The sequence below is a fragment of the Acanthaster planci genome, linkage group LG04 (assembly GCF_054643075.1).
Source record: "Acanthaster planci isolate LZ-2023a linkage group LG04, COTS_SCS, whole genome shotgun sequence".
Taxonomy (NCBI): domain Eukaryota; kingdom Metazoa; phylum Echinodermata; class Asteroidea; order Valvatida; family Acanthasteridae; genus Acanthaster; species Acanthaster planci.
The window spans coordinates 23,400,057-23,421,075 of NC_141780.1; the positions used below are offsets into that span (position 1 = coordinate 23,400,057).

At 38.0% G+C, this 21,019-nt stretch overlaps 1 protein-coding gene across 8 annotated transcripts in view; it reads left to right on the forward strand.

Moving 5' to 3' along the window:
• The window catches only part of LOC110983263 (uncharacterized), a 71,122-nt gene that overhangs the window by 15,171 nt on the left and 34,932 nt on the right, over window positions 1-21,019 (forward strand). For all 8 annotated transcript variants that reach the window (XM_087135511.1, XM_022242414.2, XM_022242445.2 and 5 more), the window contains exons 3-6: window positions 3-97; window positions 6,291-6,468; window positions 10,284-10,363; window positions 12,165-12,314. In XM_087135511.1, coding sequence (XP_086991637.1) covers window positions 3-97; window positions 6,291-6,468; window positions 10,284-10,363; window positions 12,165-12,314 — 503 coding nt within the window. The remainder of the gene's footprint in view (window positions 1-2; window positions 98-6,290; window positions 6,469-10,283; window positions 10,364-12,164; window positions 12,315-21,019) is intronic.

Here is a 21,019-nt window from a genome sequence, read left to right on the forward strand (position 1 = left end):
AGTCCAAACTGTTGGCTGGGGACCTCCTTGACCTTGTTGTCTCCTACTTCAGTCTGAAAGAGAAGGAATACTTTGGCCTTGCCTGTGCTGATGAAATGTAAGTACAAGTTTGTACATGTGGAGAAGACACACATCATGTTTAGAATGGAATCAATTACATGTAAATTGGAACTGATAGTATTTTCATATTCTGTTATATTGAATACGGTGTATACCAGTACACTGGTACATGTGTATCGTGAGTAATTTTAGTATGAACAGGAAAATGTAATGTACATGTACATACTAGAGCGTGTATAGTCAGGAAAATTGGAGGATTGATTTTTTGTTTTCTTGGCTGAAATTGAGAACCCTTTTGACAGTCTTGATCAGTCTTGTGGTTTGAGACAGATAATTAAAACTTTTGGTTTGAGACAACTAGATCATTATTGGTGTAAACTGATACGTTGTGTCTATCACTGATTCTGATTTTCTGAGACCTTGGCTACATGTGCAGGTACATGTACTGTACATGTACATACATGTACAATGTATAAATGCACCTTTATGTGTGAGAAATCAGTTTCATGTGTTCAGTCCTATCTCGTATAAACTACATATTTTCCAGTATGTACATGTATATGTACACTTCAATATATCAAACACTTGCAAAGACTTCATTCAGATGTACATGTACATGTACTGTACCATACACACAATGTGCATGTACATGTACATACATATCGGTACATGTACATGTACATGTATAGTGATTAGTGGCTATAGTTTTGTATATGCAAGTGACTATAAATTCTCAGTTTTACTGGTAAATCTATGATAAAAACCAGCTATAGAAATGTACATGTACCTACTGGATCACACGTGTTCGTGTACATGTATATAGCACAGAAAGGTACCGGTACATGCATGATTATAGTGTGTTAGTGCTCAGTTGCATTGAAATTCACCAAGTAAAAACAAGGAAAAAGTAAGGTTTAAGCAGTTGTACTGTAATTTGTGTAAAGTGTAAACTAATACCTCTTTCAGTATGCTAGACTTCACCTGTACATGAAGCCAGACAATTACAGTGCCAACTGCTCTCAGTAACTTGAGGAATAAATGCATGTCATCTAAATAAATGAGAATATAATGTTACTCTCCTTATTCACTTGGCCGAAGGCAATACGAGCAAAAGGGTGCATATTTTCTGAGAGTCCTCAGCAAGACCTGGTTCAATTTAGAAGAATCTGATTCGCTGAGGTTAGACATCTGGTGTTTAAGCTTTAACATTTAGATGTTTGTTCCAAAATTGTTGATTAAAGGAAGGGTGCAAATGAACATTGCTGACAACTTGTCATTCATGGGGATCAACTGTGCTGAGTATGTGTGCATGTACATGTACCGTACATTGATTGAAGTGACTCTGCTCTCGATTAGTTTAATATTTTTGACTTGCTTTACATGTACATGTAGTTCTGTTACTGGTAGCCCAACTTTAATTTTGGTACTGTAGCTTGTGTTTCATCTCAAAATAGAAACTTTTTTGTTTGAAAATTCTTTTTTGAAGTACCGATGCATGTATACATGTACATTGTACATGTAGGCGTACATGTACCGGTACATGTACATGTATGTACCTGTAGCATTCTGAATTTCTGATACCAGTGATATTGAAACGTACATGTATTTTCAGGAAACCTAGACAAAGTTGTGCAAAAACTTACATGCAAGTGATTGCTTTCATAATTGGCTCAAAATAGTGTCCATTTCAAAACAAAATAAAGAAAACTGTTCATAATTCCTATCAAACGCCATAAGTTGTGTGTACATTTGTGTACAGTTCTTGTGTATAAACAGCTTTGCTGTTTTAATTGGAACAAAACCTGTTTAAGGCTCAAGTATGGTATCACACAGGACATGTAAGCTACACTACCGCTACATGTAAATCATTTTCCTGTTATATTATCATTGCCATATTATCCAATTCCCCCCTCCAGCTGTGAAAGAATTACATGTACCGGAAGTTGTTACTGAAGAATCAATATTTTGTCAAATTAATTTCATGGACCAGTACTGGAATGGGTCAACATATTTTGAACTTTTTGGAGATACATGTACGTACATGTACCGGTACTTGTTGGTATATGTACTGTATCATACCGGTATGTGCATGTAAGGGCTACGATATGTATTTGTTTAAGCTGATTTTGGAGTAAAAGGGTTGAAGCTACATACATTGTAGATACATGTACATGTACAGTGTACCAGTAGAGACTGATAGATGGGGAGGAATGCAATCTCAAGAAAACTCCTGTACAACCCATAAGAATTACACATCAGTTGAGGCAAAATTTTACATACACCTGGTGGAACAAAAATAGTTTTCCTCGAATTTCACAACTTCACTCATTTCAGGAGGACAAACAAAATGGGTCTCTACTTAATGTACAGGGTATGCTGCATATGCATCATAGAAAACTCCCAGAGACACATGATTCATATTTATATTACAAGAAATCAAACTTTTACATGTACATGTATACATGTACTCCAACCCTGATATTAAGTGCCACTTTCTGTATTTTTTGTCACATGTCATAGTCGCAGTGGACCACTTTCTGAAGTGTTATTAAATGACAATAAGGGGGTAGATGTAAATTTTCACTAAATGATTTTTCAGAAATATTAATATTTTGAACTATAATACCCGATAAATGTCTCTGAGTATTGAGAAATACACACTATGAACATTAACTTGAGATACAGTTTGTCTGACGTCACACAGAAAAGTAGGCAAAATTATTTCAAACAGCGAACGATTGAGGAAAACCTTTTTTCTCCCAAGTTTTTGTACTGGTACACTTTTTGCCCCAACTGTATACATGTACATAAAGATCGTCATTATCCCAAACTCAGCATTAAAAATACCGGTGCAAATCTGCAAGTATTACACTTGCATTTTTGTTTTTTTATTGTCTCTGAACTAGTATTTTGCTTCCATAGGGATAGTAAGGAAGTGTACATGTATGTTAATACTGTACATGTACATGTATGGTACATGTACCTGTACGGTATTAACACCTGTAAAAGCCTTTCTTCCAACCCGGTAACTGCTTTTTAAAATCTTAACAATGCAGTGATCGTCATGAAGTCATCCAGTCACCACTGATACTTGACCATATTGCTCATCAGTGATTTTGTCCCATGTGTCATTGAGCCTGTACATGACTCAGACTGCTTAGGCCTGCTTCACTGGTCACTAATCTGAAGCCTGGCAGTCCGTCCTTGTTTATATTTGGCCACCGGACTCCCCTTCCTCCTCATTGCCACTTCTGTTTCCTTAGAGTTATTCCGAATGGCTATTTACATGTACATCTTCACAAGTTTCAGGACATCAATCAGTTTCAGCATCTCATTTACACAAGCAGTTGCTCTGCCAACCGGTATATCGTATGGGACTATGGTACTTGTAGCTGAAGAGAACAGAGGGTCTTGATGATTTGTGGTCTCATCTGTTTGATCGTGGTTGGATGGAGAAGCCATTCTCGTTTAACTGAACAGTCCACAGACTGTTTGCTTATTTTTTACTGCCTTGAAGTTCCTAAATCAAAATTGGAACTCACATGTTGTGCCAAGTACACGTAAAAATGCCAAGAATTGCCTCAACTGTTAATTTTGTGATTTGAAAAAATCTTTTAAAACTCATATCGTATTTTGTCAGATTTCTTTGAAAAGAATACATGTAGGTACCGTAAAACAAAATATTTTTCCATTAAAACAAATACATTTTTCTGGAAACTATCAAAATACATAAATGCCACAACCCTTGAATTAAGAATTATTATTTGAGTAATTTTTTTTGCCCAGTGCATACTGGTAGTTGGTTTTCATAAATGTTAATATTGAAGGTCAAAGGATTACTTGCAATTATCCCAAAACAAACTTCATGAGTACAGTACAATATGTACAAGTTTACAAATTATACAATGTCATATTGTATCATTTGCTTAGACTTGAAACATCCTTTGAAATTGATGTAACCTTAACCCTTTAATAGGTTTACTTTAATATGCCATTGTCACTGGAATGAGAAAAATGGCAAATGAGAACAATTGACAGGGATACGGTTTTGTTTGCATTTAAACATTTGATATTCTTGAGACTTGTACATGTACATTTGATATTCTTGTTTATTTAAAACATGTTTGTTTGATGTCTGCTTCTGAACACTCTAATATAAGAACAGAGGACATGCAAGAAAGGGATGTGACATGATCTGCCCGTCTTGCTCGTAAAACTACCGGTATCATTTTGAAAAGTACCAATATGGGCAAAACAATGAGCGAAGCTAAGGATGGCAGCGCATTCAGTGCGCATTACACACAACGCACTTACTGGTACTTTGCCTGTATTTGTTTACATGTGCTCCCAAAATACGTTCGCTCTTTTGGTCTTTGGTACTGCTATCTCTCTTCCTTCAAATGTTGCAACCACATTGTTTCAAATCCCTAAGGGCCAGATAAAGTAAATAGAGGATTTTTTACAATCAAAAAATGGCTTTGTTGACTTTTATGGATGGAATTCTTCAACTGTGGGTAAATTCCTTATATTGAGGGGTGAATTTGCCCATAGTTTTGATTTAGTCGGGCGCTGTGGAGATCATGAAAACTCCCTGTGGTTTTGAATAGGACCTGGCAGTCTACTCGTGTGTGTCTGTGGACATGATGCACAGTTAGAAGTGAGCCCTCTGTTGTTAAAGTCAAGTCTGATTTGCTATTATCTCTGTTAACCGTACATGTACATGTATTGGTACATGTAGTAATTACTGTGTACTTGTATGGTGCCCTCTGTTGACAGTGCCACATTCGAAAGTTATTAAATAATCATGTACCACTATGTAGTGTACGTGTACATGTATGTGTACTGTACAGTATATTTGTACACATACCTGTACGTACACTATCCCTACAGGGTACCGGGTACATTTTACATGTGTACGGGTACTAGTACCTGAGTGTGTTTCACCTGAACTACATGTATTCCTCCATGCCTGAACCATCTGCCTTGTTTATTATTTTGATAGTTGTTTCCCAGGTACATGTACATTGTACATGCCATTAGCATACATGTACATACATGTAAACTTGTTTGTACATGTACACATATACTGGCACATGTACTGTGAAGGTGAAATTTTTTATATTTTTCCAACAGTTTTTACATTGTACATGTACATGTACATGTACCATACTGGAGTACAGTGCATTTACATACCGGTACAGTGCATCCACGAATAAAACAGAACATTTACGGTACATGTAATTGTACATGTATGAGCCACGGTGCACAGGCGGCAGCTTTTGCACGTAGATGTACATACGGTACATGTATACCATACTCTTTTTATTTAAATGCAAGATTTTGTGAGGTGTTTCATCTATTCTTTATGGTATTTCCCCAGATGACTACGGTAGACTTAGTGTGCTTTGATTTCTGAGTAAATGTCAAACAGTTTCCATTCAATCATGATCAATATGTAGGCCTGGTATCCTGCCCTGTGTTTAGCATATTTTAGCAAAGCCATGGTTACACTGTGTATGTATGCTGGCTGAGTCCGTATGGTGCAGCTGTTGTGTTGTTTTAGGTGTTTTGTGCCTCGCATGCTATACCCTTGTATTGTGTGTGTATAATATTAGATTCAATGCTCACATTTCCTAACTTGTAAAGGTTATTTGTGCAAGATGATCTTTTGAAGGTTTAAATTACCTACATGTACATGTACTGGTAGTGGTACGGTACATGTATATTCCGATATGTACGTGTACTGGTAGGCCTATCATATTTTCCAGAAAGATGAAACAATTTTTATAGAATGAGAATAGTACCGGTTCGCCTATATTTATTTCTACAAACCAGCAACTCGACAGATATTTAAAATACATTGTATATACTTTTTTTCACAAGCTCAACACTCAACAGAAGTCTATACATATGTAGCAAGGTATGAGATGGAGAGAACCCCCCCTGCTTTGTGTTGGTCATTGTCTCGCAGGAATCTGGGGAATTCCTTTCAGACATCTTGGGGGGGGGATGTGTTAAGTAACAATAGTCTGGAATGTGTATAGGGATTGGACATGTTGGGGGGTACCCCTCGGTCTCATTTCTTGCTAGGTATAAAAGTCATAGAGGCAGCCATTGCATGCACAGGTACATGTACTGTATGAGCTCTTACATCATACATGTACTGCACTTTGTACCTGTAAATGTTCCTTTTAACAAAAATTTAAGCATTGTTGTTTCTCTTATTTCAGAGGTCATTACAACTGGTTACAGCTTGACCGCAAGGTTCTAGACCACGAGTTCCTGCCAAGAACCGGAACCCTCATCCTTTACTTTCAAGTTCAGTTCTTTTGTGAGAGTATAGCACATCTCAGGGATAGCATCACTATTGAACTATTTTATCTTCAGGCAAAGAATTCTATCTTCAAGGTGAGTGCATGTTTGTTAATGCATGCGTGATTTACTTTTTCTTCAACTTTAGTCCACTATTAGGCTTTGTTGTAGGTACATGTACATGTAATAAAGGGATTCTGGATTCTGGAGACCAACCTCAAGCTTTACATGAGGATATGCCCCAGTGTTTTGCAGTGTACCGGTACATTGTACCTGTGCCTGTATTGACAGTGAATACATGTACATGTAGTACATTTACAGTGTACATTTGTACTTGTTCCAAACCTGGAAAATTGACTTCAAAATGACAACTTGGTATTCCTGTACAGTTTATAAACATTTTTGCTTCAAAGAAAAGCAGGATGTTCAGCTATTTACATGTGTATACATGACATGTACTGTAAGATACAGGTACCATACTTAACCTACATGTACATGTAAGGCACTAAATTCAGTAATAATACTCTGTACCCAGAGCTGTCTAAAAACAGTATTGACATTGTACCGGTACGTGTAAAACCATGGGGAAGGGGGGAGGTTGAGGTCTTCAAATGTCAAGACAAGAATGACAGCAAATTACACACAAATAACAGATGTCTTCAACACTTTCAGATGTGAAAATAAAAGCACATAACCACTGATACATGTGCATTTAAGAAAATAATAAGGTCTACATATACCGGTACATTGAAAAACAGCAAGAAATTCAAAAGAGAAAGAAAAACAAATCTGAATACATGTATAAAGGGTGAAAGAAGGAAACACAGAGAAAACCCTATATTAAGTTCTCTGTTCCCTGTATGAAGTTCCCTCTACATGCATGTATAATGTTCCATGTTCCCGATAATAAAGTTTACTGTACAAGATTCCTTGTAGAAAGTTCTTTATTGAAAGTTTGGACTTTTGCTTTCTTGGTAACGATTCATTGTACCATGAAGGAAGGAAAAGATGTACCGATACCCTTGTTGAAATTGTTAAATGTGAATATCTGCAAACTTACATGTAGTGGTAAAAAAACATTCATTTTACATTATTACAAATGAGAGTATGGACTCTAGAGAATTTGTGCTGTGTCCAATCCAGCACTACATGTACATGTATGTGTATGCAACCTTTGTCCAAGAAAAAAACCCATGCATATCAAAAGCATTGAAACCTTGAATAAAGCCAGTACCACTGCATGTGTATTGTGCTTGCACCTTATTATTTAGTGAGTAAATATTGGGTAAAAGAAATTGGAATTTTCTGGTTGTTTGGTCAAACGCTGGGAACAAATTGAAACATTCTTGGTTTGGGAAAGAAAGCAAACTTTGTATGGGCAGAGAGAGCCCACACAATGCAATATGAGACAGAACTCACATGTGTACATGCACAATGAATTCTGTAATAAGGCCCAGCAGCATTAAAAAGTGAATGTCCTCTAAGCTTTTTTTTGAAGCCTGTGTGTAACCCAAGGCAAGATGGATTTCTGAGACTGATTTATTGATACAAGGCAGACAACTTTTTCTAAAACAAATGCTTGTCAGAATTTTGGCCCAGAGAAGTTGAGAGGACATGGGAACACAGATTTTGGGTATGCTTTGACCCTTCCTCGCCGATTGTTTTTTGCAGCCACAACTTGAGATAACAAATGCAAAATGTTATACTGGTAGATTTACAGATATTGCTATGGGGCACCAGAATCATCTTGAATCATACACATGTAAAGACAACAATGTAATTATTAGTTCAGTACACAGTGCTAACAACATACATGTACCGGTAGCACCACTATCACAAAAGAACTTCTCTGATGATGCCGGATTTAATAACGCATAAGTAACAGGCAAGAAACACTGGATTTTGTGATGCATGTGTAATGGGCAAGAGACGCCTAGATTCTGTAACAGAAACATAACGGGCAAGAGACGCTGAACCTTCAACTGGTGGCCCAGTAACCGAGAGACTGTGTGTGCGGCAAGTCGCCAGTAAGTTTGCCCCGTCCCAACCCCCCCAACTTCGGCCCAAGGTAGGGGGGGGGGCTGTGGGGGGCCGGGGAGAGGCCACCCCGCGACTGGGGCTTTTAGGCCCAAAACAGGTCATGGGGGTTCCCTGGAGACAGGGTCCTGGGAACCGTATTGTGAGAAATGAGACATTGTTGGTACATAGTACTGTACATTTCAAGTAATTCAAACTTTTACTTTGTGTTCACATCTGTTGTTAGAAAGGATTAACACAAAATGAAAGGTGTCTGTTTTGATGGATTGTAAAGCTTGCAGAATCCCATTTGTCATCTTATATGTAACAGTACATTACATGTGTAAATGTACATGTACACAAGTACATGCACATGTACATTTACAGTGTACATGTACACATGTACCGGTATGTTTTACAAGTTGGCATACCGGTGCATGTACACTGTACATGTACATGTGTGTAGGCTACATTGTACATGTACACTGTACAGTACATGTACATGTAAGTATCAAGAAACTTGTGGTAATTATGGATTGATTATGGTACAGAGTTACTGGGTAACCGTTTATATTGCTTAGAACAAGCATGTTGGAGTCAGTTTCTACTGTTATGGGGGCCAGCCTATGAGTATAGTACCCTACATGTACATGTACAGGACACATGTACATGTACCATTCATTCAAGATGTAAATGTACATGCACTGCAGGCCTACATGTGTACATGTACCTTTATTTGGTATCAGCAGTTGGTCCTGCATGTACAGGTACTATGAGTGCTAATTAAGAGCAGGTGGGTTCTGCTGAGGGCCTTCTCTTCCTGAAGCAACAAATCCCTCTGGCCTTGTATTAATTGAGTCTGACTTCTCTCAGTGGAGTTGATTCAGGCAAGGTTGGTCTGAGGTCATCTTAGGCAGGTGTACTACAGCAGTTCTCAAGTTTTGTCTTGTACATCTACCGGAACCTGTATGGTATCTATCCCCACAAAAAGTCTCTCTCACAAGAAGAATGGGAAACAGTAACAAATTTTGAAAAAAATTCTGCCACAGGTAAACAATTCTACCGGGTAGCCTACCCTTCTATCTTTACAATACTGTACATGTGGGAATTTTTTTCAGGGGATGCTGGTATGTTTTGAGTGTTCCCCTCAAAATGACCTGAACAGATCTTATGCTCAGGCAGAAAATAAAGACTGTCAAATTATCAGTACATGTAGATGTATATGCAAGCTTTTATTAGTACTGTATCGGTAGATCACGTCAAGTTTCCACGCACCAGAGAACAGATACTGGTAAATATCTTTTGATGCTGGATGTCTTGCATATCAAGCGCAGATCGATAAATACCGGTACATGTATATAAAGATATGAGTAGTCCACTCTGAAATGATTTTTAATTTTGTTTTAACGGTACATGTATATGCTCCTGTTTCTTTTCTAGTCTTCAAAATCAATACTTAAACTGGGATAAAAACCATCTTCTTCCTACTGGTAGCATGCACGTCCACGTACATACATGTACATGTACCATGTGTACAGTACAGCTGCTGGTCATTATAGTACATATAATTGTAAAAGGGGTACAATACACATGTACATGTATTTCAAATTTCTGTTCAACTAAAATAATTCCAGTTACATGTACATGAAAATCTTTCTTTTTTGTTTCATGCATGCACGTCAAATTCGAGAGAACCTTGAGAATTTTGATGGTTGAATGCATGCATGTTTTCCCCTAAATTTATTAGTTACAATGTTGTATAAAGAACTCTTGTTTCTTCCATCAAAGAACCTTGGAGAATACATGTAGGTTTTGATTTGTCTTGAGTTGAAACCAAATTTAGTCATTGTTATTAAAATCTTACAGTAGAATCTCTTTGATTTGCTCATCACCAGGGTGACATTGAAGTAGACAGTGAAACTGTGTTTGAGTTGGCAGCCTATGTACTACAAGCTACAGATGGGGATTTTATAAGGTAAGGATTAGTGTTTTAATAAGGGAAAAAATGTGCCCGGTTGGTCTTACAAAGTGCGTTCAAAACCGGCTCAGAAGAATGTACTTGATTAATTCTGAAGCCGCAGGTGAACGTTCGTTCTCCTGAGCAAGGTCTTAAAAGTTTGTTTGAGTACCAAACACATTATTCCCATTCATAAATACATGTATATGTACCTTATTATTCAGTGAGTCAAAAGAAGTCTTCCAAAGATTTCCACCGATTTTGTTCTAAAATTTTACTTTCATTTTCTTGAATACCCCCATCCATTTTATGGTATATTCCTTTTGACAGTTGTCCAATAGAATCCCCTTCAATGAACTTAGTGCGCGCGTGGCACTTTGCGTGCACACAGACTCCTGACCAATCAGACCCAATTAAACTGTCTCGTATCCATCTGCCAGTGCCTGATTTATGCAGCGGGCATTATCAAATGTTAATACATGGTTATGTGATGCGTTTTGATCAATAGGAATAGAAAAACTGTCTGAGGTACAGATATTTATTCTATGAGGATTTTCAAAATTTTTCTTGGACATCATGAATGTCTTTTTATGGATATTTGTGGAAATTTACATGTGTATATGTACTGCAAGCTGACTTCTTTCATGCACATCATTAGCAAGTTGATGTGAAATGTTATCCAAGGCCTCCGGATTCACTATCCACAGATTCATTTGCATTTAACAATGTACGGGTACATGTTATGGTACCGGGGTAGTTACAAGGCAGAAATATTGCGAACTAAATCTACATGTACCAGTACACGTACCTCCTAAAATCCATCATAAGCAAATTAGATATACCCAGTAAATTAACATTTATTTCTCTTGAGTTCTTGATCAGACTTAAAATTCTCTGTTTATTAAAAGTGAAGATGCCCAGTGAGAATCTAGAACAAGTTAACTTGTTAGACCAGGTACCGGTACTGTACATTTTATTACATGTACATTTTATGTAGTACTTTATCATGCATGGAAATTGTTTCAAGATGGACGTCTGAAATGCTAACAATGCTAAAACTTTGCATTAATGATACTCCTCTGGATATAAACAACAATCAGAGCAGATTGCTTCCATGTGTCAAAGAGACACATTGAGAAAGTGACGATAAATGTCACCTGAAGACATGGCACCAGGCTCAAATCCAGTGGCTTGATATCGAATGGGGAGAAAACTTGGGAGAGAGACAAAGATGCTGAATCAGGCACAATGTGAATCTGATGGAGAGAGACTATTTCAGTATGCCATCTACATGTACATGAGCACCTTGAAAATTACTTTGGATGTTATCTGCTGTTAAACTTGCCTGGAATGGGAAATAAATATTATGAATGTAACATCAAAAGAATAAGTTTCTCTTTTTGTGTTTGTGTTCTGACAGTATAATTGATATGAATGATGCACAAGGGATTTGTGATTTGTTGATTTGATACATATAGATAACCATCGTTACCTTGTTTGAATGATTTTTACATGTAGTTGAATGATGCACAAGGGATTGGTGATTGGTCAATGAATGATTTGATATATGTACATGTAGATAACCATTGTTACCTTGTTTGAATGATTTTTAGTTGAATGATGCACAGGGGATTGGTGATCAGTCAATGAATGATTTGATAGACAACCATCGTTACCTTGTTTGAATGACTTTGGCACTTGTGTCACCATGTGGCTTGCATTTCCTTCAGTCAAAGGATCAGTTAAATTATGGTTAAAGAATTCCTGACCAAAGTAATTTATCTCTTCCATTTCCTGTTAACTTTACCTTATCTTATAGTGATGCTAAAGCAAGGAATGATCTGAAGACGCTCCCAGTCCTACCTCACAGCACACTCAGGGAGCATCCTTCACTGCCTTATTGCGAGGAGAAGATAATCTTCTATTATCGTCAACTAAAGGGCCTCAGTCGAGGACAGGCAATAATTTGGTAAGTAGGTAATTCCAGAAATTAGGGGTCCAAAAGTGTGAACTTTTTGTGTCCCTGTTACATATGACCTTTGTTATTTGACATGGAAACATCAACTGGAATCGATTTCAAACTATTACTATTTCTTTGGAAGGTACCGTACTTTGCATTAATTTAATTCGTCACTCTTGGAAATTTGAAAATGTGTTTTGAACTTACAAAACCATCTGTCATATGTGACAGGGACACAAAAAAAATGGATCACTAATTTCTGGAATTACCCAAGTACATGTAGAAGACTCCTGTTACTTTACATGGGGTGCAGTGTGCCTGCTATTTCGAGAATTCAAGAAGTTTCCTTTTAAACATACCAAGGAGTGTGCTGTGAACATTTGGGGTTGTTTGTTTGTCTAGGCTAATCTGCTTAAATAACAACCATATCATGAATGACACATGTATAAGCTTGTGAAGGAATAGGCCTATTCACACGAGCGCCGATAACAGAGGTCCTGTGTGATGAAATCACATTGATGTTAAAATCACAGAGATATCATGTAGTGTGAAAGTCTAGGTCACGAAATCGCACAGTTATAACACAGGTCCTGAGCGATCATCGCAGCAATCGAGACCTCCTCCAAAACTTCGCATCGATGCAAAATCTGTGTTATGATCACCGTGATTGGACGTGCGAATGCAGAGAGTGATCGTTGCGAGGGTCCTGTGAGTTGATACACCTTGTGGTTGTGCACGGCTCCCTCCATTTTATCTAGATATCGGTCCTAGCCATCATCCTAATGATGTCCATCGTTTCTTCAAAAGTCCAGGAAATCTTCTTTTTTCTGTGTTTTTTTCACGGTATTTTGGCAAAATACCGTGAAAAACAAAGTGACGTGCGAAGCTGGTATCGCACTTGGGGTGTATGTTCCAACGTGTAATTCATGGCACCACTTGTCCCGTATTGAATGTCCATGTGTGCCCTCGTACTGTACTGTACAGAACTACACGTGCTATATAATCCTACCAAATTGCAACAACCTTGTTTCCCCACGATCCATGGGCCTCGAGCTACATGAAACTCAGACAAGAAACTGGGGGTGAGTTTGTTTTGTCAAACATTTCATTTTTGCTGTGAAGCCACTGTTGCTAGTACAGTTTGGGCCGGTGCCAGTTTCGGATCCGCACCTCGAGCTCGCCGTGGCTGCATGCATGATTTTAAAAGAAATTTCCATTCGCAAATATTGGGAATTTCATTTTCATGTTTGTCTCGCTTTTTGCACAAAATATATCGCATTTTGCGATGCGAATTCAGCTGTTCCCATCACTGCTTTGCTCGGCTATTTCAGACAGGTCAGAAGTTGCAAATCGTGGCAGAACAAGGAATGTCAGCTATGTGATAAACATTGCACCATGTGAAAGTCGGCGAAGAAATCTCACACATAGCAAGACGCTGTGGCGTTGATTGTCGCAGACATTCGTTTTCGGCGCTCGTGTGAAGAGGCCTTATGTGCACTTGTTTTCTGCTTTGTGAAGTGTGTGCATATCCTCCATCAGACTGTACAAGTATGTATTATTATACATGTAAATCACAGTCCCATGGGCCATCATGAAGGACAGTAAGGATAGACAGTAAAGAGGCCAGAAATAGTCAAGGTGTAGTTTAATAGAAAAAAATACAAAGGAAGTACATGTACATGCATATATGCACATTTATGCACATGCACATTACAATCAAGTATGACATACGTCAAAATCGTTGCAAAGATTTTGTAATTTGTTAACAGAACAGAGCTATTAACAGAAACAGAAACTAAGAATAAGAATGCAGTCTTGCCATCGATATAAGGGATAACTTTGAGGAGGGGATAAAATATGTGATAAATGTAATGATGACATTTAGCATAGGATGTATGATACACGGCTATATCCCTGCTCTCACAGGATGTTGTCCTAGGACCCCAACTGAGAAATACTGATTGGCAATTTATTCCTGAATTGTTGACAGTGTTTCATGGAGAATGCAGACAAACTGTGTGAGATAAATTACCTGGATGTCACTCCCTAACATGATGCTGCATGTGTGGGATATTGGACACACAATGAGAAAATGAGAGAAAAAAAGCAAAAGCAGAAACATGTTAAAAACAGTACCTTTTGAATGAAAGCATGTCAATCAGTTATTTTTTTAAAATGCTCTGCTGACTGCAAGCACAGCTCTTCGTTTTATTTTTAATTTTCAAACTTTCAGGAATTACTGAAAAGCCTGAATTCCTGCACATTACATGGAGATGTAACATACATGTACGTGTACATGCCTGAATTCCTGCACATTACATGGAGATGTAACATACATGTACGTGTACATGCCTGAATTTCTGCACATTACATGGAGATGTAACATACATGTACGTGTACAAGCCTGAATTCCTGCACATTACATGGAGATGTAACATACATGTACGTGTACATGCCTGAATTTCTGCACATTACATGGAGATGTAACATACATGTACGTGTACATGCCTGAATTCCTGCACATTACATGGAGATGTAACATACATGTACGTGTACATGCCTGAATTCCTGCACATTACATGGAGATGTAACATACATGTACGTGTACATGCCTGAATTCCTGCACATTACATGGAGATGTAACATACATGTACGTGTACATGCCTGAATTCCTGCACATTACATGGAGATGTAACATACATGTACGTGTACAAGCCTGAATTTCTGCACATTACATGGAGATGTAACATACATGTACGTGTACATGCCTGAATTCCTGCACATTACATGGAGATGTAACATACATGTACGTGTACATGCCTGAATTCCTGCACATTACATGGAGATGTAACATACATGTACGTGTACATGCCTGAATTCCTGCACATTACATGGAGATGTAACATACATGTACGTGTACATGCCTGAATTCCTGCACATTACATGGAGATGTAACATACATGTACGTGTACAAGCCTGAATTTCTGCACATTACTGGAGATGTAACATACATGTACGTGTACATGCCTGAATTCCTGCACATTACATGGAGATGTAACATACATGTACGTGTACAAGCCTGAATTCCTGCACATTACATGGAGATGTAACATACATGTACGTGTACATGCCTGAATTCCTGCACATTACATGGAGATGTAACATACATGTACGTGTACAAGCCTGAATTCCTGCACATTACATGGAGATGTAACATACATGTACGTGTACATGCCTGAATTCCTGCACATTACATGGAGATGTAACATACATGTACGTGTACATGCCTGAATTCCTGCACATTACATGGAGATGTAACATACATGTACGTGTACATGCCTGAATTCCTGCACATTACATGGAGATGTAACATACATGTACGTGTACATGCCTGAATTCCTGCACATTACATGGAGATGTAACATACATGTACGTGTACATGCCTGAATTCCTGCACATTACATGGAGATGTAACATACATGTACGTGTACATGCCTGAATTCCTGCACATTACATGGAGATATAACATACATGTACGTGTACAAGCCTGAATTCCTGCACATTACATGGAGATGTAACATACATGTACGTGTACAAGCCTGAATTCCTGCACATTACATGGAGATGTAACATTCATGTACGTGTACATGCCTGAATTCCTGCACATTACATGGAGATGTAACATACATGTACGTGTACAAGCCTGAATTCCTGCACATTACTGGAGATGTAACATACATGTACGTGTACATGCCTGAATTTCTGCACATTACATGGAGATGTAACATACATGTACGTGTACATGCCTGAATTCCTGCACATTACTGGAGATGTAACATACATGTACGTGTACATGCCTGAATTCCTGCACATTACATGGAGATGTAACATACATGTACGTGTACATGCCTGAATTCCTGCACATTACTGGAGATGTAACATACATGTACGTGTACATGCCTGAATTCCTGCACATTACATGGAGATGTAACATACATGTACGTGTACAAGCCTGAATTTCTGCACATTACATGGAGATGTAACATACATGTACGTGTACATGCCTGAATTCCTGCACATTACATGGAGATGTAACATTCATGTACGTGTACATGCCTGAATTCCTGCACATTACATGGAGATGTAACATACATGTACGTGTACATGCCTGAATTCCTGCACATTACATGGAGATGTAACATACATGTACGTGTACATGCCTGAATTCCTGCACATTACATGGAGATGTAACATACATGTACGTGTACATGCCTGAATTCCTGCACATTACATGGAGATGTAACATACATGTACGTGTACAAGCCTGAATTCCTGCACATTACATGGAGATGTAACATACATGTACGTGTACATGCCTGAATTCCTGCACATTACATGGAGATGTAACATACATGTACGTGTACATGCCTGAATTCCTGCACATTACATGGAGATGTAACATACATGTACGTGTACAAGCCTGAATTTCTGCACATTACATGGAGATGTAACATACATGTACGTGTACATGCCTGAATTCCTGCACATTACATGGAGATGTAACATACATGTACGTGTACATGCCTGAATTCCTGCACATTACATGGAGATGTAACATACATGTACGTGTACATGCCTGAATTCCTGCACATTACTGGAGATGTAACATACATGTACGTGTACATGCCTGAATTCCTGCACATTACATGGAGATGTAACATACATGTACGTGTACAAGCCTGAATTTCTGCACATTACATGGAGATGTAACATACATGTGCGTGTACATGCCTGAATTCCTGCACATTACATGGAGATGTAACATTCATGTACGTGTACATGCCTGAATTCCTGCACATTACATGGAGATGTAACATACATGTACGTGTACATGCCTGAATTCCTGCACATTACATGGAGATGTAACATACATGTACGTGTACATGCCTGAATTCCTGCACATTACATGGAGATGTAACATACATGTACGTGTACATGCCTGAATTCCTGCACATTACATGGAGATGTAACATACATGTACGTGTACAAGCCTGAATTCCTGCACATTACATGGAGATGTAACATACATGTACGTGTACATGCCTGAATTCCTGCACATTACATGGAGATGTAACATACATGTACGTGTACATGCCTGAATTCCTGCACATTACATGGAGATGTAACATACATGTACGTGTACAAGCCTGAATTTCTGCACATTACATGGAGATGTAACATACATGTACGTGTACATGCCTGAATTCCTGCACATTACATGGAGATGTAACATACATGTACGTGTACATGCCTGAATTCCTGCACATTACATGGAGATGTAACATACATGTACGTGTACATAAATGTAATATTTAGATTATGCTTCCTCCTCTCCCTTTTCTTTTTCAAAAATATTTGTCCTTTCAAAAACATGTAGGCTAGTCAAATTGCATATTTTGCACAAACAGCATGTATATGTACGTGTATGTGTAGAGAAACCAAGTTCTACCGTTTTTGTCTTTTGAGTGTGTTTTAGACAGATCCTTCCTGGGTCTGTATACATATATATATACATGTAGGTCTGTAAATGTCAGGCCTCTAACTGTTAAGGCTGTGCTGTTACATGTTCTGGATCTACATGCACCTGTCTGCTAGTGTAGGTTTCAAGATTTTTGGTACCTCATGTACTGCTGATGCACTACTGTACATGTACGTACGTCTGACTGACACATCGATCTTCACCATTCTATTATGCATCCTGTGTCAAAAATAGCACACAGGCTCATATCTCTTCTTACCTTGCTCCCATTTCTCATGCAGTGACGGAATTCACACATCTACAGATCTTGTATTGTAGAGTTTTTTCCTCTTTTATGTTCTTTTATTAGTGTTCTTTGTACATATACCAAAATAAAAAATGTGTTAACTAGAGTGTACTGTACATGTACTGTACAATGTACGTCTTACGTACATGTACTGATACACTAGATCCTGCAGAAAGAAGTCCATGTACATACATACATAATTTTTACAAAATACACTTGTATGTTGGGCAAAGTACAAGTGCTCATACATGTAGGAATGATCTAACTTGATTTAGTGTACTCATCATCAGGTACATGTATGGTGTATGGTACATGTAACTTGTCACAAATATACTGGTTTGCAAAGCTGAGCATGTTTTGGCTATAGGGTAGGTCTTGTAGACATTGCTTTATCAAGAGAAGGGGGGCAGTGACTGAATCAGCCAATTAAAAAAAAATCTAACAATGAAAAATGGAGGACACCACTGTAATCCAATATCCTTGAGGGTGGTGTTAGTGATAATTGTGTTCCACTGACCATTCTGATGATTTGTGAGGCTGAGGTTTTAAGGGTGATGACTTTCAGTATGCCTGTGGTTTTGTGGTCAACCAGAGTCAGTGGGCTTGTCATGGTTTTAGATTTATGAAAATGATTAAAGGTGAAATTACTGCATCAAGTATCTCATGGAAGTAAGAATATTTCAGTTTTACTGAAAGAATTTGCTTTCCTTCTTCCTTTTTTAGTGTGAAAGATGATCTCAGAAAGTATCAGTATGTGAGGTAATCTTTTTATGATCCCCTGTGAATGGAGCACTCTTTATAAAGCCACCTGAAAGTTTTAAACATTAAAACTTGTACATTGTATTTAATGACCAAATTGTGTGGTTATGACATTTTCAAAATTTGCATGAGAGGTGATTCTATTTCCAATTGCAGTCGAGTCAACAACCCATTATCAAGCTGTTGCTTTAAACTTGAGTGAAAGTGCCAAATTAAAGCAGTGAGTGGACAGTTTGCAGTGTGGGCAGAATCAGGCTTATTAGTGTTAACGAGAACATGTGACAAATTAAAAGCTGTAATAACAATCCCGACAACCTGCATGTCCTGTTTATATCAGAACTAAACAGCAGAATTTGATAAAATGTACTACCTCAGTCTAAGATGTGGCAGTTTCAGGAGAATGGATATTTTCCCTAGAAACATCTCCTGCCTGCTTTGTGTTTTATGCAGTTACGGTACTGTAGCTGTCTCAACCTGTGTGAGAAGTTGGCATGGGTGTTCCAGTTAAGTCATGTCCAGGTTAGCCAGTTGCATTAGCAGAAGCCTACATGTACATGTTCATTTACATGTACCGGTACAAAGGTGTTGGGTATACATGTACATGTACGTCCGAAAGTGAATACGATTCCTTGGATTCATTGAACCGGCTAGTCTGAATTATTTATTTAGTTGTATGTGTGGTTCTAGCACTGTGGTGAGAATGGAAACACTGGCTTAAATACTCTTGGGATGAAATCGTAACATCAACAAATTAAGGTATGATCATAAACAGGGAACAGTCTGGTGCATGTACATGCATGGTCACAGGTACATGTACAGTACATACACATTTGAATATTTGCAGCAGTCAAATTTCATGGAGGATGTACATGTTTTGTCAATTACAGAATGATAATATTGCTCATAAATCATGGGTTGTGTTCTCTGTACCGCTACATGTGCATGAAGCTACTGGTATTTATTTGGAAGGAAACTTGCACCAAAATTGAACTTTGGTCTTTGGTCAGACTTGGTTAAAATTATGTACGGTAGTATCCCTGCTAATGCACAACTACAACCGGTTTTTCTTTAAAATATCGTGTATTGTTGAATAAGTTCAAGATGCTCTGAAACATTCCAGAATGACTAGAATAGTCACAACCTACATGTATATCATTCAAAAAAATTGAGTTGATTGACCCGTTTTGTACATGTACCTCATCAGATGAAATGTGTAAAATTTGAATGTCACACAGCATTCAACTTTATGGAATGACCTGAATGTACGACTACCATACTCTATCTGCTGTGAATGTACTAGTGCTTACAATGTACCTGTACATGTACATGTACAGTTTGTTCCTACCGCAACTGTTCTATGTACATGTACATGTACTGATACATGTATCCATTTATCTAAGTGAGACTGCCTACAAGGCATTTAACAAGTGAAATTCAATTACTGGTACCTGTAAGTCACGAAATTGATGTACAGTGTACCTTGGAAAGACAAAACAAAGCCAGCCATTGGTTGTCAAACTGATATCGGCTTTATTGTGAACCTTGTTTGTGCACTTTTTTGTTGAACGGTGTTTGCTCAGCATTCAATATTAACTGGAATCACCCTATGACATTCAAAGCACTGTGTTGATGGAGGCATTGTTGATTGAAGCCTTCTCAGTGCCAAATCAGGGAGACAGGAAGACATTATGGTATTCACTAATGAGTCTGGTGGCGTCTGGGATTTTGCTAATGCTAAGATGTTGGGAGTGCCTGGAAATCCAGAATATTTAATGGGTCCCTACGCCCCCATATGAGTGTTCTAATTTTTCATCCTTACCCAGATAAGACAAGCTGTGGTTAAAGGCTTTATATCCTAACCTTCAATCAAATGTGACATTTCCTTCCCTGATTGCTCTCTTTCATGCTGTATTTATTACTTTTAATTACGCTCTATGACAGCTGGAGTTCAAATCAAATACTGCTCACAGTTACTCTGATTTATGATTGCAGATTTAGAACATTCAGTCATGCAGCAGTAGATCATTCTCATACATGTGGTATTGTCAACCATTGAACACGGGGCATATCTCGTTCAAATTGTTACACCAGTAGAAGACGTATACTGGTACATGTACAAATATTCAAAAA